The sequence below is a fragment of the Schistocerca nitens genome, chromosome 2, assembly GCF_023898315.1.
Source record: "Schistocerca nitens isolate TAMUIC-IGC-003100 chromosome 2, iqSchNite1.1, whole genome shotgun sequence".
In the NCBI taxonomy this organism is placed as follows: Eukaryota; Metazoa; Arthropoda; class Insecta; order Orthoptera; family Acrididae; genus Schistocerca; species Schistocerca nitens.
Window position 1 is genome coordinate 631,570,813 of NC_064615.1, and position 23,121 is coordinate 631,593,933.

Sequence of the window (23,121 nt, forward strand, 5' to 3'; positions counted from 1 at the left end):
TACAATGGGCAAAGTAATGTACCCATTTAACTACAGTTTGCGTAATGACAGAATTAACAAAATACACTGATGGAAAAAAATCACAACACTAAAAAATAATTAATGTAGACTAATGAAATTTTGGGAATACATTTGTCTAGGTAACATATTTAAATAATAAACATTGCAAGTTCACTGGTTAATATAAGCACAAGATAAGCCATTGCAAACATGAAATGCTGATACATGTACATAACCAACATGTACATAACAACATGTACATGTACATAACCAATGTACATCTACATCTACGTAGTTACTCTGCAATTCACACTTAAGTGCCTGGCAGAGGGTTCATTGAACCATTTTCATACTAGTTCTCTACCATTCTACTCTCAAATGGCACGTCGGAAAAATGAACACCTAAATCTTTCCGCCTGAGTTCTAATTTCTATTATTTTATTATGATTATCATTTCTCCCTACACAGGTGGGTGTCAACAAAATATTTTCACACTCGGAAGAGAAAGTCGGTGATTGAAATTTCGTAGATAGATCTTGCCACAAAGAAAACCACCGTTGTTTCAGAGACTGCCACCCCAACTTGCGTATCATATCAGTGACACTCTCACCCCTATTGCGTGATAACATGAAACGGGCTGCCCTTCTTTGCACTTTTTCGATGTCCTCCATCAATCGTACCTGGTAAGGATCCCACACTGCACAGCAGTATTCCAGCAGGTGATGGACAAGTGTAATTTAGGCTGTCTCTTAAGTGGGTTTGTCGCATCTTCGAAGTGTTCTGCCAACAAAGTGCAGTCTTTGTTTCGCCTTCCCCACAATATTATCTATGTGGTCTTTCCAATTTAAGTTGCTTGTAATTGTAATGCCTAGGCATTTAGTCGAATTGACAGCCCTTTTATTTGTGTGATTTATCATATAACCAAAATTTATTGGATTTCTTTTAGTACCCATGTGGATGACCTCACACTTTTCTTTGTTTAGTGTCAATCGCCACTTTTCACACCATACAGAAATTCTCTCTAGATCATTTTGTAATTGGAATTGATCATTTAATGATTTTACTAGACAGTAAATTACAGCATCATCTGCAAACAATCTAAGGGGGCTGCTCAGATTATCACCTAGATCATTTATGTAACTCAGGAACAGCAGAGGGCCTATGACAGTACCTTGTGGAACGCCAGGTATCACTTCTGTTCTACTCGATGATTTACCATCTGTCATTACAAACTGTGACCTCTCTGAGAGGAAATCACGAATCCAGTCACACAACTGAGACGATACTCCATATGCATGCAATTTGATTAATAGTCGCTTGTGAGGAGCAGTATCAAAAGCCTTCTGGAAATCTAGGATTATGGAATCGATCTTAGATCCCTTGTCAGCAGCACTCATTACTTCACAGGAATACAGAGCTGTGTTGCACAAGAATGATATTTTCTGAATCCGTGTTGGTTATGTATCAATAAGTCATTTTCTTCTAGGTGATTCATAATGTTCGAATTCAGTATATGCTTCAAAATCCTATTGCAAATTGAGGTCAGTGATATGGGTCTGTAATTCAATGGGTTACTCCTATTTCCTTTCTTGGATATAGGTGTGACCTGTGCTACCTTCCATTCTTTAGGAACCAGAATGTTGAATGTAAGCATGCAAATGTGCATGCATAGTGTAGTACATTGTACAGGTGCCAGATGTCAGTTTGTGGGGTGGAATTCCATGCCTGTTGCAGTAGGTTGGTCAATACAGGGATGGTTAATGCTGTTTGTGGAGACAGATCTGTTGATTGAGCAGACCAAGGCAACATGTTGACACCCTATAGAGCATGGTGCGTTAAAACAGCAATATGTGGGCGAGTGTTGTCCTGTTGGAAAACACCCGGTGGAATCCTGTTCATGAATGACAGCAAAAAAAGGTCGAATCATCAAACTGACATACAAATTTGCAGTCAAGGTGTGTGGGATAACCACGAGTGCTCCTGCTGTTATATGAAATCACATTCCATACCGTAACACCAGGAGTAGGTCTAGTGTGTCTAGCACATGGACAGGCTGGTTGCAGGCCCTCAACTGACTTCCTTCTAGCCAACACATGGTCATCACTGGCACCAAGGCAGAACCATCTTCCATTAGAAAACACAACATACCTCCAACGTGCCCTCCAATGAACTCTCGCTTGACACTGCTGAAGTCGCAAATAGTGGTGGTTTGCGATCAATGGAATTCTTGCTACAGGCCATCTGCCTTGAAGCTGTCCATAAAGTAACCAATCTGTAACAGTTCATTGTGTCACTGTGTTGCCAACTGCAGCTCAAATTGCTGCTGTAGATGCAGTAAAATACACCAGAGCCATTTGCCAAACATAATGGTCTCCCCTGTTGATAGTGCCACATGGTCATCTAGAGCCTAGTTTTCTTGCATGATCACTGCTGCCAGCAGTCACCTACAGTGGCTATATTCCTGCCCAGTATTTCTGAATAATCACAGAAGAGACATTCAGCTTCTCACAGCCCTATTACATGACCTTGTTCAAACTCAGTTAGGTGTTGACAATGGTGTCTTTGTTGCCTTGAAGGCATTCTTAACTAACATCAATTCACCAAGTCCGGTTTCATAGGTAACTAATGCTCATAGCCATTCTACACACTACTAACACCACTCTTATGCAACTGGCATGAAATTCGAATAGACATCATCTTTCAGAGGTAGAAACAGGCCTACCAACTTTCACTTACATCGCACAACTCCCTCTTGGTGTTGCAACTCTTTCCATCAGTGTAGTTGGAATTACATTGTGACTACAATGCATGTTTCAACCAAACATTTTTCCTAGGTCAGAAAAAATCATGAAAACCAAATCCTGACATTTGTTCTAGGAATTAATCATGCTTAACAGTCAAAATAACATAATTTTTTTTTCTGGTAGATGGAAACTTTTAAAATAGGAAGCTTTCAGGAAAACTAAAATTCTTGCTGAAAAGAGGCACCGAAGGACTTTCAACTGAGGTATATTATTTTACAAATAACTAGCTATTTGTTCATAGAAAATATCAGCTCTGTGTGTTCTGTAGGTTTCAAAAATGTTTAATAATTTTAATTCATTTATTCAGCTTACACCATTATCATGGTCAATATTTCTTTAAATAAATAGTTTCCAGATAAACTAAATATGATTTGTAATTATAAATGACGACATTATGTAGTGAATGATTAAGTTTTGTGAACATGAATAAGAAATTCACCATTTCACATAACTATAACATATGTATCACATATATAATCAGAAAAAATGCTGATATATTTAAGGGCATGGAACCATGCCCCACATTTCTACATTTTATGTAGACTTCTCTCTCTCTCTCTCTCTCTCTCTCTCTCTCTCTCTCTTGTTAAGCCAATCAAGGCACCTCACAAGATGTTCCAATCGATAACACATATGCTAATGATGGATTGGGCAGTTTTAAAATTTTGGTCTGAACCAGAAAATCATGACTAAGGGTGTCTGAATATGACACATGCTTTTAAATTGACAGTGTTGGCTTAGAACTTTTCAGCTACCTATTCTGAATAGAATTTTGAATCCTTTTTTTTATGTTTGTATGTGCTATAGGAGATCTGCTTGTGGACTAGGACTGGAGGGTGGTACCTACCTGTTAAGGCCGTAATAAGGCCTTGAGCATAAAGGGCAAGGGACTGCTCATCATTGCAGATACAATTTCCTCTGGTGGCTACTTTTATAAGAGAGACTTTTAAGGTACCACTGATGGTTGGTGAGCTTATAAAGCCCAAAGATTTTTACAGAGTCATCCAAGTATTGAGGGTCAGCAGGCGGGAAAATGACACTCTGAGCTGAAATGTACCACATGAAATGAATGGAAGCGAGGGTGTAAAGATCATGGAGGAATGAGGATAGAAAGTCATGGCACTGGGTCCAGATCATGAATCACTGAACTGGAACAATACAAGGGGGTTAAGATCTTGGGTGGCTGGAATAGCTTCCTTTAGATGGACCATTAACAGGTTGGCTTATGAGGAGGCCATTGATGCTATTATAAATACTACACAATACTGTATTTTTTTCTTACCTACCCTGGCTTCTCTATTAAATCCCATTTGTCATGAGTCTTTCAATTTAAAAACATGGATTGTTACCAGGTTTTATATGAATGAACATGTATGAAAAATTTATTATCTGTTCAGCAAAAATATATTAATTCTGATACATTAATTTCAATCAGCAGCATTACTATTTTCTTATGTTGCAGTTGGTCAAACAGTTAGGAAAATTATTCATTTAAGGATATGAGATACACTCAGTTACAAATGTGTTGAAAGAGTAGCTGTAGGATACAACATTAAATTTTGGTATTTTTGCATAATAACTGCGAGAGAATGTTGAATTTTTTTCCCTCCTCAATGTTGATCATCACAGATAACCTACAAATTTCAGCCAGACTTCGCAGTAGTGTTTTGTCTGTAAAAATATCTGTTATTGTTGAAGCTATATCATGACATCTTTTTACCTCATTTAAAGTGATTTTACTTTCAAAACTGTGGAATTCTTTACTATACAAATAAAAAATGAACGACACAGAGGCAGCACAGATTCAGAAACACAACTGGCTCTTTATTCACACAAAGCCATAAGTACTATTGGTAGGGGATCTCAGATTGATTCCATATTTCTAGATTTCCAAAAGGTTTTGGACATCATTCCTCACAAGCAACTGTAAATTTAATTCCATGTCTATGGAGTATTGTTGCAGTTATGTAACTTGATTCATAATATCATGTCAGAAAGGTCCCAGCTGATAGCAACTGACAGAAAGTAATCAACTAAAACAGAAGTGATATCAAACTTTCCCAAGGAAGTGTTACAAGCCCTCTGCTGTTCCTGATCTATATAAACGATTTACACCACAATAAGATCAGCCCTTTTTGCTTGTTTCAAGATGCTGCTGCTATTTAACATCTAGTAAAGTCATTATAAAATTAAAAGCAATTGCAAAATGATTTAGACAAGATATGTATATAGTGCAAAAGGTGGCAATAAACTCTAAACAATAAAGAGTTTGAGATTCTGCACAGGAATCCTAAAAGGAGCCTGTAAGAATCTGGTTACATGATAAGCTACACAAATTTAAAGATTGTCAGTTCAACTAAAAACTTTCAGATTACAATTATGGACAACTTAAATGGAAACCATCACACAGAAAATGTTGTAAGGAAGCCGAATGAAAGACTGTATTTCATTGCCACAACACTTAGAAGATGCTTGTCTGTCCTCTTCTGGGTAGTTGCTGAAGGGTATCAAATCCTTACCAGGTAGGATTGATGGTAGACATTGAAATACTTCAGTCAATGGCAGCTCATTTTGTAGTATGGCGAAATAGGGGAGATATATATATATATATATATATCATACTCAAACTGGCTGGCAATCATTAAAATGAAGGTGTTCTTTTCACAAAATTTAAATTATCAACCTTTTCCTCTGAATGCAAAAATATTTTGTTGAAAGCCACCTACATAGGGAGTAAGGACCACTACAATAAAATAAGATCAATTAAGAGTTCACATGTAATAATTCCGGTGTTCACTTTTCCCACGTGTTATTCAATACGGGAATGGTAGAGTCTGAAAGTCGTTCCATGAATCCTCTACTGAACATTTAAGTGTTCAGTGCAGAGAAATCATGTAGATGTAGATATAATTACTGTACAAACAGCTCTGTCCACAACCATCGAACTATATATGGACAAACTTTATATTAACCAAGAAAGAATAAATGTAAAACTGAAAAAAGCATTTTATACCAAGGAATAATCCTGTACAATAATCTGTCTGACCAAGCACTACTTTAAGTGTCTCATTTCCTAATCTAATTCCCTCGGCATCATCTGATTTAATTTAGTGACATTCCATTATACTCGTTTTGCTTTTGTTGATGTTCATCTTATATATTCCTTTTAAGACACTGTCCATTCTGTTCAACTGCTCTTCCAAGCCCTTTGCTGTCTCTGGCAGAATTACTATGTCATCAGCAAACCTCAAAAGTTTTTATTTCTTCTCTGTAAACTTTAAATCCTACTCCAAAGCTTTCTTTTGTTTCCTTTACCTCCTGCTCAATGTACAGATTGAAGACATCGGTGATATGCTGAAACCCTATCTCACTCCCTTCTCAACCTCTGCTTCCCTTTCATGTTCCTCGACACTTATAACTGCCATCTGGTTTCTGCACAAGTTGTAAATAGCCTTTCACCTCCTGTATTTTACCCCTGCTACCTTCAGAGTTTCAGAGAGAGTATTCCAGTGAACATTGTCAAACATTTTCTCTAAGTCTACAAATGTCTTTCCTTAACCTTTCTTCTAAGAGAAGATTTCTCCAGAATCCAAACTGATCTTCCCCAAGGTCAGTTTCTATCAGTTTTTCCATTATTCTGTAAAGAATTCATGTTAGTACTTAGCAACCATGACTTATTAAACTGATAGTTCAGTAATATTAAAACCTGTCAAAACATGCTTTCTTTGGAATTGGAATTATTATATTCTTCTTGAAGTCCGATAGTATTTCACCTGTCTCATACATCCCCCATGAACCATGGACCTTGCCGTTGGTGGGGAGGCTTGCGTGCCTCAGCGATACAGATGGCCGTACTGTAGGTGCAACCACAACGGAGGGGTATCTGTTGAGAGGCCAGACAAACATGTGGTTCCTGAAGAGGGGCAGCAGCCTTTTCAGTAGTTGCAGGGGCAACAGTCTGGATGATTGACTGATCTGGCCTTGTAACATTAACCAAAACGGCCTTGCCGTGCTGGTACTGCGAACGGCTGAAAGCAAGGGGAAACTACAGCCGTAATTTTTCCCGAGGACATGCAGCTTTACATGCAGCTTTACTGTATGATTAAATGATGATGGCATCCTCTTGGGTAAAATATTCCAGAGGTAAAATAGTCCCCCATTCGGATCTCCGGGCGGGGACTACTCAAGAGGACGTCGTTATCAGGAGAAAGAAAACTGGCAATCTACGGATCGGAGCGTGGAATGTCAGATCCCTTAATCGGGCAGGTAGGTTAGAAAATTTAAAAAGGGAAATGGATAGGTTAAAGTTAGATATAGTGGGAATTAGTGAAGTTCGGTGGCAGGAGGAACAAGACTTTTGGTCAGGTGATTACAGGGTTATAAATACAAAACCAAATAGAGGTAATGCAGGAGTAGGTTTAGTAATGAATAAAAAAATAGGAGTGCGGGTTAGCTACTACAAACAGCATAGTGAACGCATTATTGTGGCCAAGATAGACACAAAGCCCATGCCTACTACAGTAGTACAAGTTTATATGCCAACTAGCTCTGCAGATAATGAATAAATTGATGAAATGTATGACGAGATAAAAGAAATTATTCAGGTAGTGAAGGGAGACGAAAATTTAATAGTCATGGGTGACTGGAATTCGTCAGTAGGAAAAGGGAGAGAAGGAAACGTAGTAGGTGAATATGGATTGGGGGGAAGAAATGAAAGAGGAAGCCGCCTTGTAGAATTTTGCACAGAGCATAACTTAATCATAGCTAACACTTGGTTCAAGAATCATAAAAGAAGGTTGTATACCTGGAAGAATCCTGGAGATACTAATAGGTATCAGATAGATTATATAATGGTAAGACAGAGATTTAGGAACCAGGTTTTAAATTGTAAGACATTTCCAGGGGCAGATGTGGATTCTGACCACAATCTATTGGTTATGAACTGCAGATTGAAACTGAAGAAACTGCAAAAAGGTGGGAATTTAAGGAGATGGGACCTGGATAAACTGAAAGAACCAGAGGTTGTAGAGAGTTTCAGGGAGAGCATAAGGGAACAATTGACAGGAATGGGGGAAAGAAATACAGTAGAAGAAGAATGGGTAGCTCTGAGGGATGAAGTAGTGAAGGCAGCAGAGGATCAAGTAGGTAAAAAGACGAGGGCTAATAGAAATCCTTGGGTAACAGAAGAAATATTGAATTTAATTGATGAAAGGAGAAAATACAAAAATGCAGTAAATGAAGCAGGCAAAAGGGAATACAAATGTCTCAAAAATGAGATCGACAGAAAGTGCAAAATGGCTAAGCAGGGATGGCTAGAGGACAAATGTAAGGATGTAGAGGCTTGTCTCGCTAGGGGTAAGATAGATACTGCTTACAGGAAAATTAAAGAGACCTTTGGAGAGAAGAGAACCACTTGTATGAATATCAAGAGCTCAGATGGCAACCCAGTTCTAAGCAAAGAAGGGAAGGCAGAAAGGTGGAAGGAGTATATAGAGGGTTTATACAAGGGTGATGTACTTGAGGACAATATTATGGAAATGGAAGAGGATGTAGATGAAGATGAAATGGGAGATAAGATACTGCGTGAAGAGTTTGACAGAGCACTGAAAGACCTGAGTCGAAACAAGGCCCCGGGAGTATACAACATTCCATTAGAACTACTGATGGCCTTGGGAGAGCCAGTCATGACAAAACTCTACCATCTGGTGAGCAAGATGTATGAGACAGGCGAAATACCCACAGACTTCAAGAAGAATATAATAATTCCAATCCCAAAGAAGGCAGGTGTTGACAGATGTGAAAATTACCAAACTATCAGTTTAATAAGTCACAGCTGCAAAATACTAACGCGAATTCTTTACAGACGAATGGAAAAACTGGTAGAAGCGGACCTCGGGGAAGATCAGTTTGGATTCCGTAGAAATGTTGGAACACGAGAGGCAATACTAACCTTACGACTTATCTTAGAAGAAAGATTAAGAAAAGGCAAACCTACATTTCTAGCATTTGTAGACTTAGAGAAAGCTTTTGACAACGTTAACTGGAATACTCTCTTTCAAATTCTGAAGGTGGCAGGGGTAAAATACAGGGAGCGAAAGGCTATTTACAATTTGTACAGAAACCAGATGGCAGTTATAAGAGTCGAGGGGCATGAAAGGGAAGCAGTGGTTGGGAAAGGAGTGAGACAGGGTTGTAGCCTCTCCCCGATGTTATTCAATCTGTATATTGAGCAAGCAGTAAAGGAAACAAAAGAAAAATTTGGAGTAGGTATTAAAATTCATGGAGAAGAAGTAAAAACTTTGAGGTTCGCCGATGACATTGTAATTCTGTCAGAGACAGCAAAGGACTTGGAAGAGCAGTTGAACGGAATGGACAGTGTCTTGAAAGGAGGATATAAGATGAATATCAACAAAAGCAAAACGAGGATAATGGAATGTAGTCAAATTAAATCGGGTGATGCTGAGGGGATTAGATTAGGAAATGAGACACTTAAAGTAGTAAAGGAGTTTTGCTATTTAGGGAGTAAAATAACTGATGATGGTCGAAGTAGAGAAGATATAAAATGTAGACTGGCAATGGCAAGGAAATCGTTTCTGAAGAAGAGAAATTTGTTAACATCGAGTATTGATTTAAGTGTCAGGAAGTCGTTTCTAAAAATATTTGTATGGAGTGTAGCCATGTATGGAAGTGAAACATGGACAATAACCAGTTTGGACAAGAAGAGAATAGAAGCTTTCAAAATGTGGTGCTACAAAAGAATGCTGAAGATAAGGTGGGTAGATCACGTAACTAATGAGGAGGTATTGAATAGGATTGGGGAGAAGAGAAGTTTGTGGCACAACTTGACTAGAAGAAGGGATCGGTTGGTAGGACATGTTTTAAGGCATCAAGGGATCACAAATTTAGCATTGGAGGGCAGCGTGGAGGGTAAAAATCTTAGAGGGAGACCAAGAGATCAATACACTAAGCAGATTCAGAAGGATGTAGGTTGCAGTAGGTACTGGGAGATGAAGAAGCTTGCACAGGATAGAGTAACATGGAGAGCTGCATCAAACCAGTCTCAGGACTGAAGACCACAACAACAACATACATCTTGCTCACCAGATGAAAGAGTTTTGTCATGGCTAGCTCACACAAAGCTATCAATAGTTCTAATGGAATCTTATATATTCCCAGAGGAATAAGAATATCTTGCAACCGTAAAAGAGAACTGTATCTAACAGCAAGAGGGAGTACTGACCCCGAAATTGTTCAATATTATAAAAACTATTGTGCGGTACTAAGAAAAGTTATTAAAAATCCAGAAGCATGTGTATCATGCCTGAGATCAGTAACTCTGATAATAAAATTAAAGCAATTTGGAATATTATTGAAAGGGAAACAGGGCAACCAAGAGCACATGAAGACTTTAGTGCCATAAAACTGAATGACAAGTGTACTAACAAACAATCAGAAATTGAAAATATTTTCAATAATCATTTTTTAAATGTTGTGGAGAAAATAGGATCTAGATCTTCACTAGAAGAGGCAAGGCTACTAATAGAAGAGGCCATACCTGTGCAGTTTGAAACAACTGTAATTCCACCAACCTCTCCCTCTGAAATCAGTAAAATAATAAACTCACTGAAAAGTAAAAGCTCTTATGGAATTGATGGCATTTCCAGCAAGGTGCTTAAAGCTTGTTCCCCACAGATAAGTAGGATTCTCAGCCATGTATGTAATAGCTCTTTGTAGCAGGGTGTTTTCCCCGGTAGACTGAAATATGCCATTGTAAAACCATTGCATACGTCGGATGTGAACAACTACCGCCCAATCTGTTCTGACAGCTCTATCAAAAATTTTTGAGAAAGTAATGTATTCAAGAGTAGCCTCCCATATTTGTAAAAATAAAGTACTAACAAAATGTCAGTTCGGTTTTCAGAAAGGATTTTCAACAGAAAATGCTATATACGCTTTCACTGATCAAATATTAAATGCTCTGAATAACCGGACATCACCCATTGGTATTTTTTGTGATCTCTCAAAGGTCTTTGATTGTGTAAATCATGGAATTCTTTTAGATAAGCTAAATCATTATGGTTTGAGGGGGGCAGTGCACAATGGTTTAATTCATACTTAACTGGAAGAATGCAGAAAGTTGAAATAAGTGGTTCATGTAATGTTAAAACAACAGCTGATTCCTCAAACTGGGGGGCTATCAAGTACGGGGCCCCACAGGGTTCGGTCTTAGGTCCTTTACTGTTCTTGATATACATTAATGGCTTACCATTCCACACTGATGAAGATGCAAAGTTAGTTCTTTTTGCTGATGATACAAGTATAGTAATAACATCCAAAAACCAAGAACTAAGTGGTGTAATTGTAAATGATGTTTTTCACGAAATTATTCAGTGGTTCTCAGCAAACGGACTCTCTTTAAATTTTGATAAAACACAGTATATACAGTTCCGTACAGTAAATGGCACAACTCCAGTAATAAATATAGACTTTGAACAGAAGTCTGTAGCTAAGGTAGAATTTTCAAAATTTTTAGGTGTGTCCATTGATGAGAGGTTAAACTGGAAGCAACACATTGATGGTCTGCTGAAACGTCTGAGTTCAGCTACGTATGCTATTAGGGTTATTGCAAATTTTGGTGATAAGAATCTCAGTAAATTAGCTTACTATGCCTACTTTCATTCACTGCTTTCGTATGGCATCATATTCTGGGGTAATTCATCGTTGAGTAGAAAAGTATTCATTGCTCAAAAACGTGTAATCAGAATAATTGCTGGAGCCCACCCACGGTCATCCTGCAGACATCTATTTAAGGATCTAGGGATCCTCACAGTAACCTCACAGTATATATATTCACTTATGAAATTTGTTGTTAATAATCCAGCCCAGTTCAAAAGTAATAGCAGTGTGCATAGCTATAACACCAGGAGAAAGGATGATCTTCACTATGCAGGATTAAATCTGACTTTGGCACAGAAAGGGGTAAATTATGCTGCCACAAAAGTCTTTGGTCACCTACCAAACAGCATCAAAAGCCTGACAGATAGCCAACTAACATTTAAAAATAAGTTAAAAGAATTTCTAGATGACAACTCCTTCTACTCATTGGCTGAATTTTTAGATATAAATTAAGGGGGCCAAAAAAAAAAAAAAAAAAAAAAACTTAAACATTAGTGTCATGCAATATTTTGTGTAATGTAATATCTTGTACAGACATCTTTTATTAACCGACACGTTCCACATCATTACGAAGTGTCGTATTCATGATCTATGGAACAAGTATTAATTTAATCTAATCTAATCTTGTTTCAACTTAAGTGATTCAGTACTCTGTCAAATTCTTCCTGCAGCATCATATCTCCCATCTCATCTTTATCTATGTCCTGTTACATTTCTATAACATTGCCCTTGAGTATATGTCCCTTGTATAGAACATTTACATATTTTTTCCAACTCTCAGATTTCTCTTCTTTGCTTAGGCCTAGTTCTCCATCTTAGCTCTCGATATTCATACAGGTGTTTCTCTTTCTTCCAAAGGACTCTTTAATTTTCCTGTATGTGATATCTCTTTTCCCCTAGTGGTAGATGCTTCTAATCCTTACATTTGTCCTCTAGCCATTCCTGCTTAGCCATGTTGCACCTCCTGTTAATCTCATTTTTTAGACGTTTGTATTCCCTTTCACCTGCTACATTTGCTGCATTTTTATATTTTCTCTTTCATCAATCAAATTCAATATCTCTTCTGTTACCCAAAGATTTCTAATAGGCCTCATCTTTTTATCTATTTGGTCATCTGCTGTGTTCACTATTTCATCTCTCAAAGCTATTATTCATCTCCTACTGTATTCCTTTCCTCCGTCCTTGTCAATTGTTCCCTAATGCTCCCTCTGAAACTCTCAACAGCATCTTGGCCTTTTGGTTTATCCAGGTACTATCTCGCTAATTTTCTACCTTTTTGCAATTTCTTCGGTTTTAATCTACAATTAAAATCAGATAAATTGTGGCCAGAGTCCACATCTGCCCCTGGAAATGTCTTACAATATAAAATCTGGTCCAAAATCTCTTTCTTACCATTATATAATCAACCTGAAACCTTCATGTGTCTCCATCTCTTGTCTACACATACAATCTTCTTTCATAATTCTTAAACCAAGTGTTAGCAATTATTAAATTATGCTCTGTGCAAAATTCTACCAGGCAGCTTCCTCTTGCATTCCTTTCTCCCACTCCATATTCACCTACTATTTTTCCTTCTCTTCCTTTTCCTACAATTGAATTCCAATGCCCCATGACTGTTAAATTGTGGTGAGTGTGGGTGTGGGCTTCATGTCTGTTCTGGCTGCAACAACGCATTCACCAGGCTGTTCATAGATGCTTATCCATGTTCCAGTTTCTGCTTCATTATTAAACCTACACTGCCCCTATTTGATTTTGTATTTATAACACTTTATTCACATGACCAGAAGTCCTGTTCCTCCTGTCACCAGACTCCATTAATTCCCACTGTATCTAACTTTAACCTACCCATTTCTCTTTTTAAATTTTCTTACCTACCTGCCTGATTACGGAATCTGACATTACACACTCCGCTCCACAAAATGCCAGATTTGTTTCTCCTGATAATGACATCCTCCTGAGTAATCCCTAGCCAGAGATATGAATGGGGGACTATTTTACCACCAGAATATTGTACCCAAGAGGACTCCATCATCATTTAACCATACAGCAGGGCCACATGCCACACAAAATAACATGAAACATAAATACCATATTGAATGAAATATTAAATACTGTGTGAGGTTTATGAAAAATAATTTATTTGACAAATAGTGTATGTTAGATAGATAAACTTATGAAACAACCATATTACACAGATAAACTTACTTAAAAGATTACTGTATGACAAGCTGAACAATTCCCACAACAAATAATAAACTATTGAAAAGCATAGGGTCTGTATTTTGCTATTATGTCTTATGTTAAAATTCTTGTCATTGTTTATTTACAGAATGCAATAGTAAAAACTGAAAATAAAGAAATTGTGACTAGAAAAACTTACATGAATAAATATGGCACTAAATGTTACAACAACTAATCCAAATTATGTATGAGTGTGACTGACTGAAATAGGCAGAAAACTGCAAAACAATGTGTGCAGAACAATCACTTTTTCATCCTGTCTGAAAATTGGTGACCTCAAACTAGTTTTGTCTGAAAATAAATTTTCTGCAAGATAACACAGTACTTTTTGAAGAAGATGCAGTACAAATTTTACATTCGTTAGAAATAAAGTGACCTTTTTCTGACACTTATTTTTATAGCAGATTTTGGGTTAGTGTAATTTTTTGCATGGTCATCAATAAAGCTTTAAATGCTTGACCAAACAGTACATCATTTTGTACAGGGTTGGGCATAATTATGGTTTGATTAGGGTTGCCATATCTTGCTGGAACCTCCTTGGGACACTGTGAGATGGGGATGTAGAAATGAATAAAAAATTTATTAAATATAATTAAATATAAATTAAAGAGACCTTTGGAGAGAAGAGAACCACTTGTATGAATATCAAGAGCTCAGATGGCAACCCAGTTCTAAGCAAAGAAGCGAAGGCAGAATGGTGGAAGGAGTATATAGAGGGTTTATACAAGGGCGATGTACTTGAGGACAATATTATGGAAATGGAAGAGGATGTAGATGAAGATGAAATGGGAGATAAGAACTGCGTGAAGAGTTTGACAGAGCACTGAAAGACCTGAGTCGAAACAAGGCCCCGGGAGTAGACAACATTCCATTAGAACTACTGATGGCCTTGGGAGAACCAGTCATGACAAAACTCCACCATCTGGTGAGCAAGACGTATGAGACAGGCGAAATACCCACAGACTTCAAGAAGAATATAATAATTCCAATCCCAAAGAAAGCAGGTGTTGACAGATGTGAAAATTACCAAACTATCAGTTTAATAAGTCACAGCTGCAAAATACTAACGCGAATTCTTTACAGACGAATGGAAAAACTGGTAGAAGCGGACCTCGGGGAAGATCAGTTTGGATTCGTAGAAATGTTGGAACACATGAGGCAATACTAACCTTACGACTTATCTTAGAAGAAAGATTAAGAAAAGGCAAACCTACATTTCTAGCATTTGTAGACTTAGAGAAAGCTTTTGACAATGTTAACTGGAATACTCTCTTTCAAGTTCTGAAGGTGGCAGGGGTAAAATACAGGGAGCAAAAGGCTATTTACAATTTGTACAGAAACCAGATGGCAGTTATAAGAGTCGAGGGGCATGAAAGGGAAGCAGTGGTTGGGAAAGGAGTGAGACAGGGTTGTAGCCTCTCCCCGATGTTATTCAATCTGTATATTGAGCAAGCAGTAAAGGAAACAAAAGAAAAATTTGGAGTAGGTATTAAAATTCATGGAGAAGAAGTAAAAACTTTGAGGTTCGCCGATGACATTGTAATTCTGTCAGAGACAGCAAAGGACTTGGAAGAGCAGTAGAACGGAATGGACGGTGTCTTGAAAGGAGGATATAAGATGAAAATCAACAAAAGCAAAACGAGGATAATGGAATGTAGTCAAATTAAATCCGGTGATGCTGAGGGGATTAGATTAGTAAATGAGATACTTAATGTAGTAAAGGAGTTTTGCTATTTAGGGAGTAAAATAACTGATGATGGTCGAAGTAGAGAGGATATAAAATGTAGACTGGCAATGGCAAGGAAATCGTTTCTGAAGAAGAGAAATTTGCTAACATCGAGTATAGATTTAAGTGTCAGGAAGTCGTTTCTGAAAGTATTTGTATGGAGTGTAGCCATGTATGGAAGTGAAACATGGACAATAACCAGTTTGGACAAGAAGAGAATAGAAGCTTTCGAAATGTGGTGCTACAGAATAATGCTGAAGATAAGGTGGGTAGATCACGTAACTAATGAGGAGGTATTGAATAGGATTGGGGAGAAGAGAAGTTTGTGGCACAACTTGACTAGAAGAAGGGATCGGTTGGTAGGACATGTTTTGAGGCATCAAGGGATCACAAATTTAGCATTGGAGGGCAGCGTGGAGGGTAAAAATTGTAGAGGGAGACCAAGAGATGAATACACTAAGCAGATTCAGAAGGATGTAGGTTGCAATAGGTACTGGGAGATGAAGAAGCTTGCACAGGATAGAGTAGCATGGAGAGCTGCATCAAACCAGTCTCTGGACTGAAGACCACAACAACAACAACAATTACTTTTTATTCAGAACACGCACACATGGTATGCCATATTTTTCAGAAGATTTCACTTTTTTTAGCAAGTCTTCTTACTCTTTTACATATTTATAAAACTCCATGAAAGTCAGCTTGTAGTTAAACTGGTATTGTAAGACTGATTCCACAGTCCCGGGCACCAGTCAATTTCTTTCATCAATCCACTGGGCCAACATCAGTAAAAACACTCTTTCCGCAGAGACGTTGTGCGTGGGAACAGAAAAGAAATACTTGCATAATTTTAACAGTTCAGGATTTTCAGTATCCTTAAGAAAGTCAATCTACCTTTCTTCCATAGAGTGTTTAGACTTCCATTCTTTCAAGTCACACTAATTTTCTAAAAAGCTCTTCAGACACACACACACACTATGTGACCAAAAGTATCCGAACACCCCCAAAGCACACCCAAAAATGTATGATTTTCATATTAGGTGCATCATGCTGCCACCTACTGCCAGTTATTCCATACCAGTGACCTCAGTAGTCATTAGACATAGTGAGAGAGCGGAATGGGGAGCTCCACAGAACTCATGGGCTTTGAACATGGTCAGGTGATTGGGTGTCACTTGTGTCATACGTCTGTATGCAAGATTTCCACACTCTTAAACACCCCTAAGTCCACTGTTTATGATGTGACAGTGAAGTGGAAATGTGAAGGAACACATAGAGCACAAAAGAGTACGAGCCAACCTCATCTGTTGACTGACAGAGACTGTCGACAGTTGAAGAGGGTCGTAATGTGTAATAGGCAGACATCTATCCACACCATCACACAGGAATTCCAAACTGCATCAGGATCCACTGCAAGTACTGTCACAGTTAGGCAGGAAGTGAGAAAACTTGGATTTCATGGTCGAGCGGCTGCTCATAAGCCAGTAAATGGCAAATGATGCTTCGCTTAGTGTAAGGAGCATAAATATTTGATGATTGAACAGTGGAAAAATGTTGTGTGGAGTGACGAATCATGTTACACTATGTGGCGATCCAATGGCAGGGTGTGGGTATGGCAAATGCCCGGTGAACGTCATCTGCCAGCGTGTGTAGTGCCAACAGTAAAATTCGGAGGCGTTGGTGTTATGGTGTGGTCGTGTTTTTCATGGAGGGGGCTTGCAGCCCTTGTTGTTTTGTGTGGCACTGTGTGTGGATGTGCATGATGAATCACACAGAATAATTCTATTTGCTGATGACACAACAATATTAGTAAACGCAGCAAAAAATGATTATATCCAACATAAAGTAAACTCTGATATCAATATAATAGAGGGAAACGTTCCACGTGGGAAAAATACATGTAAAAACAAAGATGTTGCGGCTTACCGAACGAAAGCGCTGGCAGGTCGATAGACACACAAACACACACACAAAACTCAAGCTCTCGCAACAAACTGTTGCCTCATCAGGAAAGAGGGGAAGGAGAGGGAAAGACGAAAGGGTGTGGGTTTCAAGGGAGAGGGCAAGGAGTCACCCCAATCCCGGGAGTGGAAAGACCCACCCTAGGGTCTTTAAATATGTCTGCTTGTGTCTGTATATGTGTGGATGGATATGTGTGTTTGTGCGAGTGTATACCTGTCCTTTTTTCCCCCTAGGGTGGGTCTTTCTGCTCCCGGGATTGGGGTGACTCCTTGCCCTCTCCCTTGAAACCCACATCCTTTCGTCTTTCCCTCTCCTTCCCCTCTTTCCTGATGAGGCAACAGTTTGTTGCGAGAGCTTGAGTTTTGTGTGTGTGTTTGTGTTTGTTTGTGTGTCTATCAACCTGCCAGCACTTTCATTCGGTAAGTCGCATCATCTTTGTTTTTACATGTATAAAGTAAACTCTTTTACAAATCAATTAAGTAAATGATCCGCAATGAATTAGAAATGAATAACAGAAAAACAGTAGCATCAAATTTCCATAACTCTTAAAACAATACCCTGTGTTATCCAGATATCACTGTCAACCAACAACCCATCATTAATAAAGAAGTAACAAAATTTCTTGGCATATGGATTCAAAGTGACCTAAAATAGGACAAACATATTGAGCATGTTAATTCCAAGCTGAATACAGGTTGCTATCTTTTAATGTCTCTAAAAGGATGCACAAATGAACAGGATCTAATGTCTGCCTATTATGCATATTTCAATGCATACCTAAAATGTGGACTCATATTCTGGGGGAATTCACTAGCACCTCTCGGGACCTTCACAATCAAAAAAAAGTGCCATTAGGATTATTATAGGGAGCAGAACTGTACAGTTATGTAAACCGATATTTAAAACATTGAAAGATCTACCACTATCTTGTATGTTTATTCTAATGTATATTAAAAGAAATGTAATTGGAAATGATAATGGTATTAGAAAAAATTGTGGTTTACATAATCACAACACTAGATTAAAAGGTAATTTGCATTTACTTCCAGCTAATACTGTTTTATATCAGAAAGGTACATGCTACTTGGGAATAAAATTATTCAACAAGTTGCCAAATGAAATAAAATGTATACTAAATATTAATACTTCCGAACAATCTGTTAGAAAATATCTACAGTACCACCGTATCCAGTCAGTAAATGAATACCGGACCTGCAGTAAATGTATAGAGCTGTAACTTATGTAATGTATAATAAATAGAACTATATATACTGTAATCCTGAAAAACTCTCTACTGTAATGACCAGAATTAAGTCCAATATCATCTTGTACATTGTGCTACAAGTGATCAAAGGACTAAATAAATAAATAAATAAATATGGTTTTCAATCATCACCCAATCTGGGGTTTCAGATAGCTGCTTTTACATGTTGTGCTAACAGATGGCATTACTTCAGCCAAGCTTGTAAGGTTCATAACTCTATAATGGTGACAGTCCCAATATATCGGGATGGTGCACTGAAATCAGCATGAAGCTAAAGTTTTGCAAATGAGTTTTTTAATTTTATTGTTCAAATGGTTCAAATGGCTCTGAGCACTATGCGACTTAACTTCTGAGGTCATTAGTCGCCTAGAACTTAGAACTAATTAAACCTAACTAACCTAAGGAAATCACACACATCCATGCCCGAGGCAGGATTCGAACCTGCGACCGTAGCGGTCACGCGGTTCCAGACTGAAGCGCCTTTAACCGCACGGCCACACGGGCCGGCTTTTATTGTAAGAATGCATTTTCAATGTAGCTGATTCTCTTTAAATCATTTCTGTGCATTCATTTCATGCAAGAACAAATTTTACACGTTTCATTTAGCTCTACTTCAAATCATTGTATCTCAAAAACAGATAAAAAATATTGGATTAAAAAAGTTTTGTTTTGACTTTATCAGTTTATCTATCTTTGTGCAAAGTTTGAACTGATTCATAGAATTTTAAAATACGGAAGTGGTGTACTTAATTTAACTATAAGGATCTCCCTAATTACAAAAATTGATGTTAAAAATCAATGTACATTTTTGTAATTGAATCTGAAATATTTTAGAGATGTTTGTATATTTAATTTAGTCCATGGTCCAGTGCCATTTGTTATCATTATCATCACAGTTTAAAGTAAGGTAAGAAAAAAAATTTTTTTCATAATCCACTTAAATTCACAGGTTTCCTGACAGCAATGAGACAGGAGGTAGCAAGAGCACATAAGGGCTGGGCATTGGACGTTGTTACCTTACACAATGAGGTGACAAAGCTCGCATTGGAAGAAGTTCGAATTCCACCAGTTGTGAGTTTCTTTGCAAATAAATGACAGTACTGCTCACTAAGCTTCCACTATGTACCTGCAATTACCAGTTTGCTTAAATTTTATCTTAGAAATGATCTAAAACACTTCCATCAGGTCTAGCTGCTGTAGTGTATGAATGACAGGGGCTGCTATTGGCTAGCTTGAATTCTAACTGAGACTATAAAGGCTATAGTGTAGCAGATAATGGACAATAACAAAAGGCAGTTAACTGCATGAAAATGAAAACTGAAGTCAGAAAATTGTTAAAACCACAAGGAGACAGAAAGATTAGCCTTTACTTCTTCAGCAAAGGGAGATTGAATAGGAAAGGTAAGGAAAGAATCTATTCCAAAATGATGTCAAGTGGGATTCGCCTATGACAAGGTGGAAGGGAAGCAAAAGTGAAGGAAAAAGTATCAGAAAGAATAGGAGGTCAAATATAGCACATTAGTAAACACTGTACCAATCTCAATTCATGTGTTAGAAAAGATGAGTATATTGAGTGCCTGAGACATACTAGAACATAATGAGAAAATGAAAGTGGTAAAAATGATGTAATTAAAAATTAATAAGTGGAAGAAAATAGAGAAAATGTGAAAGAGACAGCACCCTTCCTTACAGTCAAAGTACCTATAGTAAACATGTATGTTCTAATACCAAATCCCTCAAGACCTACACCAGTAACCTTGTGTTCCCAAACTGTTTTAATCAAAATCAGGACATGGTTGAATTTTGAATCATACAGCCATACTACTAAACAATGGAAAATCCAGGATGGAATAGTGGCAGTATAGTGGAGATGTTGAGTCACCGGCAGGCACAACAGAAAAACTGCTAAACAAGTAAGCTTTCAGCCAAAAGACCTTCTTCTTCTGGATTGGAAAACATACACACACACATTCACACAAACACACCTCACACATGTTACCACTGTCTCTGGCTGCCAGCAAACAAAATCATTGGCTTCATTTGTTCTCCATTCAGTAGTCCCACAAAATATTCTATACAGATTTGCTCTGCCTGTTAATTATTTCATTTAGAATATATATACTGTACCATCAGATACTATTTATCTGATTTGTGACAGTTTTTCTTTATATAACAGCTGAAGGTGTAACTTTCTTAAAGCACCCTCACAGGGAACAGACTTTTTGGTACACTTCTCCAGATACAGGTTTTTAACGGGAGTGTTGAGCTTGGAAGAGGAATATCACATGCAATAAATTTCCACTTTATTGTAAAAAAATCATTTCTACTTTTTGAACTCAAAAATGCCAGTTTCTCACTACACTGTTGCCACATTGTAGTTCACTATTCTTAGTATACGTTGCACACCCCTCGTGGTGCTAAATGTGATTTTGTTACCATTTCACAAATATTGTCTTGCTTACTCATTTTATATTATTATTATTGTTATTATTATTATTATTATTATTATTAGAAAAAATTGGTTTGTTATTGATGACTATGTGATAACGGTGTCTTACATTAGGAAATTAAATTTATTTCTTCAGCTATATGTTAAGTGTCAAAACATTTATGCAGAAAGTATTAAGGTACCTTTTCTGCTACTGTAGGATTGACAGTTGATATGTAAACAGTAAGCTTTACAATAGAAATAAATCATCAAAAAATTAAGCTTATTTCGAAATAGCTTTCCTCTCTTATTGTGGGGATGGTGACAAGGAGACTGGAGATGAGTTTTTAGGCTTAAAAATGCTAAACAGGGTGTCCAGTGAGACTAAATAGCCCCAGTACAGATGTATGCCTATTTCAAATGAAGAAATTAAAATGTAGGTCTAACCTCAAGGGCATGAGAAAATGCTATGAAGCACACATTTATAGTATAATCAAGAAGAAAGATACTCAACTGGGACACGTTTCATGGTATGGGTTGGGCAAGAAATAAAGAAAATGTAAATGAAGCATGAAATCGCTGATTTTTGAACTGATATTTTATGAGGTAATTCAAATTTTTGGAATAACTCTTCTGTGCCAGGTCCAGTGGGATATACATCTCTTACTATTTTTTGAAAACCAAAATGTGAACATTTGAGTACATGTCTTCCACGGGAAACTTTTTCAAGCCAAAGCATTCTGCAGTGGGTCACAAAGAAAGGGCAAACAAAATCTATCATGAAAGAGTTAAAGAAGTGAAAGAAGAAGAAATGATACAATAGGTGCCGGTGTCAAAAAAAGGTGCTACAAAATCACAATCAGAGATGTTTATATTCATTTCATGATAAATCATTTATAACCATTTAAACAGTGCAAAAAATTAAAGTGCAACACCTAAAAATCTAAGTCCAGCCATAAGGTACAAACATTAGTGTGAACAGAGGAATAATGCCATTTGATACTGGAGGTGTGAAATCTGATAAGTCACATGCGAATAAGTCACATTTCATGTTTGTCTGTAACAGTGACAAGGTATGAATTTCTTGCAAAGCATGGGACCTCTTGGCAGTGAAGAGAAATTCCAGGCAGGGTGACATTCTAATATCAAAAATATTTATGTAACATAAGGCATCCTGCAGTACATATACACTGTGTGGTTAACTTTGGACAGCCAATCAAAACCCAATCACTAAACCATAAAGGTAGCAAAGTAAAAATAAAAATTGTGCATCCAATCACATTGAACTGCATTCTATAAGAAAACAGCACATCTGAGAAGAAGGTCAAGATAAGCAAGCACAGGACAGAAACATATTGTAAGAGGTGAACTTGAGAGAAAACATGTGCTGTAAATGCAAACAAAATTTAGTGGAAGAATTATGGATAAACAATCTTATAGGTCACTGATGCTATGTTCCATAGCAAATTCAGTATTTTGTTGATCTGTCTCATCTGTTTACAGCCATTAATGTTGTTGTTGGCAAAGTGGTAGATAAAAAAGCAAAAAATTGGGCTAAACTAAGGGGTTAGTTGATATTTCACTTGAGATTTCATAAATTATTCCTTTCCGTAACTGAGGTTTCATTGGTGTTGCAGCAGAAGTAAATCTGTTGCACACACACACACACACACACACACACACACACACACACACACACACACACAAAAATGCCAAAACTGCTATTTACTAACATCTACTATTATCTCCCCCATTATACTAGATCTCATTTCTCTTTTTTGTATCGTTATTTTACAGGAGGGTGTATACGTGCATGGTTTATTTCTTGAAGGTTGTGGCTGGAACAAAAGAGCTGTAAAACTAGTCGAGTCTCGCCCAAAACAGTTGTTTGTCAATATGCCAGTAGTCCATGTGTTTGCAATTAACAGCACAGCACCTAAGGATCCTAAACTGTATATGGTAAGTAACTGATTATTAGCATGGCTTTCCTGGTAATGAGTGTCATCATATATAATGGGAAAAT

At 37.5% G+C, this 23,121-nt stretch overlaps 1 protein-coding gene across 1 annotated transcript in view; it reads left to right on the plus strand.

The window, feature by feature from the left end:
- The window catches only part of LOC126235215 (dynein axonemal heavy chain 8-like), a 570,318-nt gene that overhangs the window by 538,141 nt on the left and 9,056 nt on the right, over positions 1-23,121 (plus strand). Inside the window, exons 44-45 of the mRNA XM_049943945.1 lie at positions 19,620-19,741; positions 22,896-23,057. Of these exons, the coding sequence (XP_049799902.1) occupies positions 19,620-19,741; positions 22,896-23,057 (284 nt within the window). The remainder of the gene's footprint in view (positions 1-19,619; positions 19,742-22,895; positions 23,058-23,121) is intronic.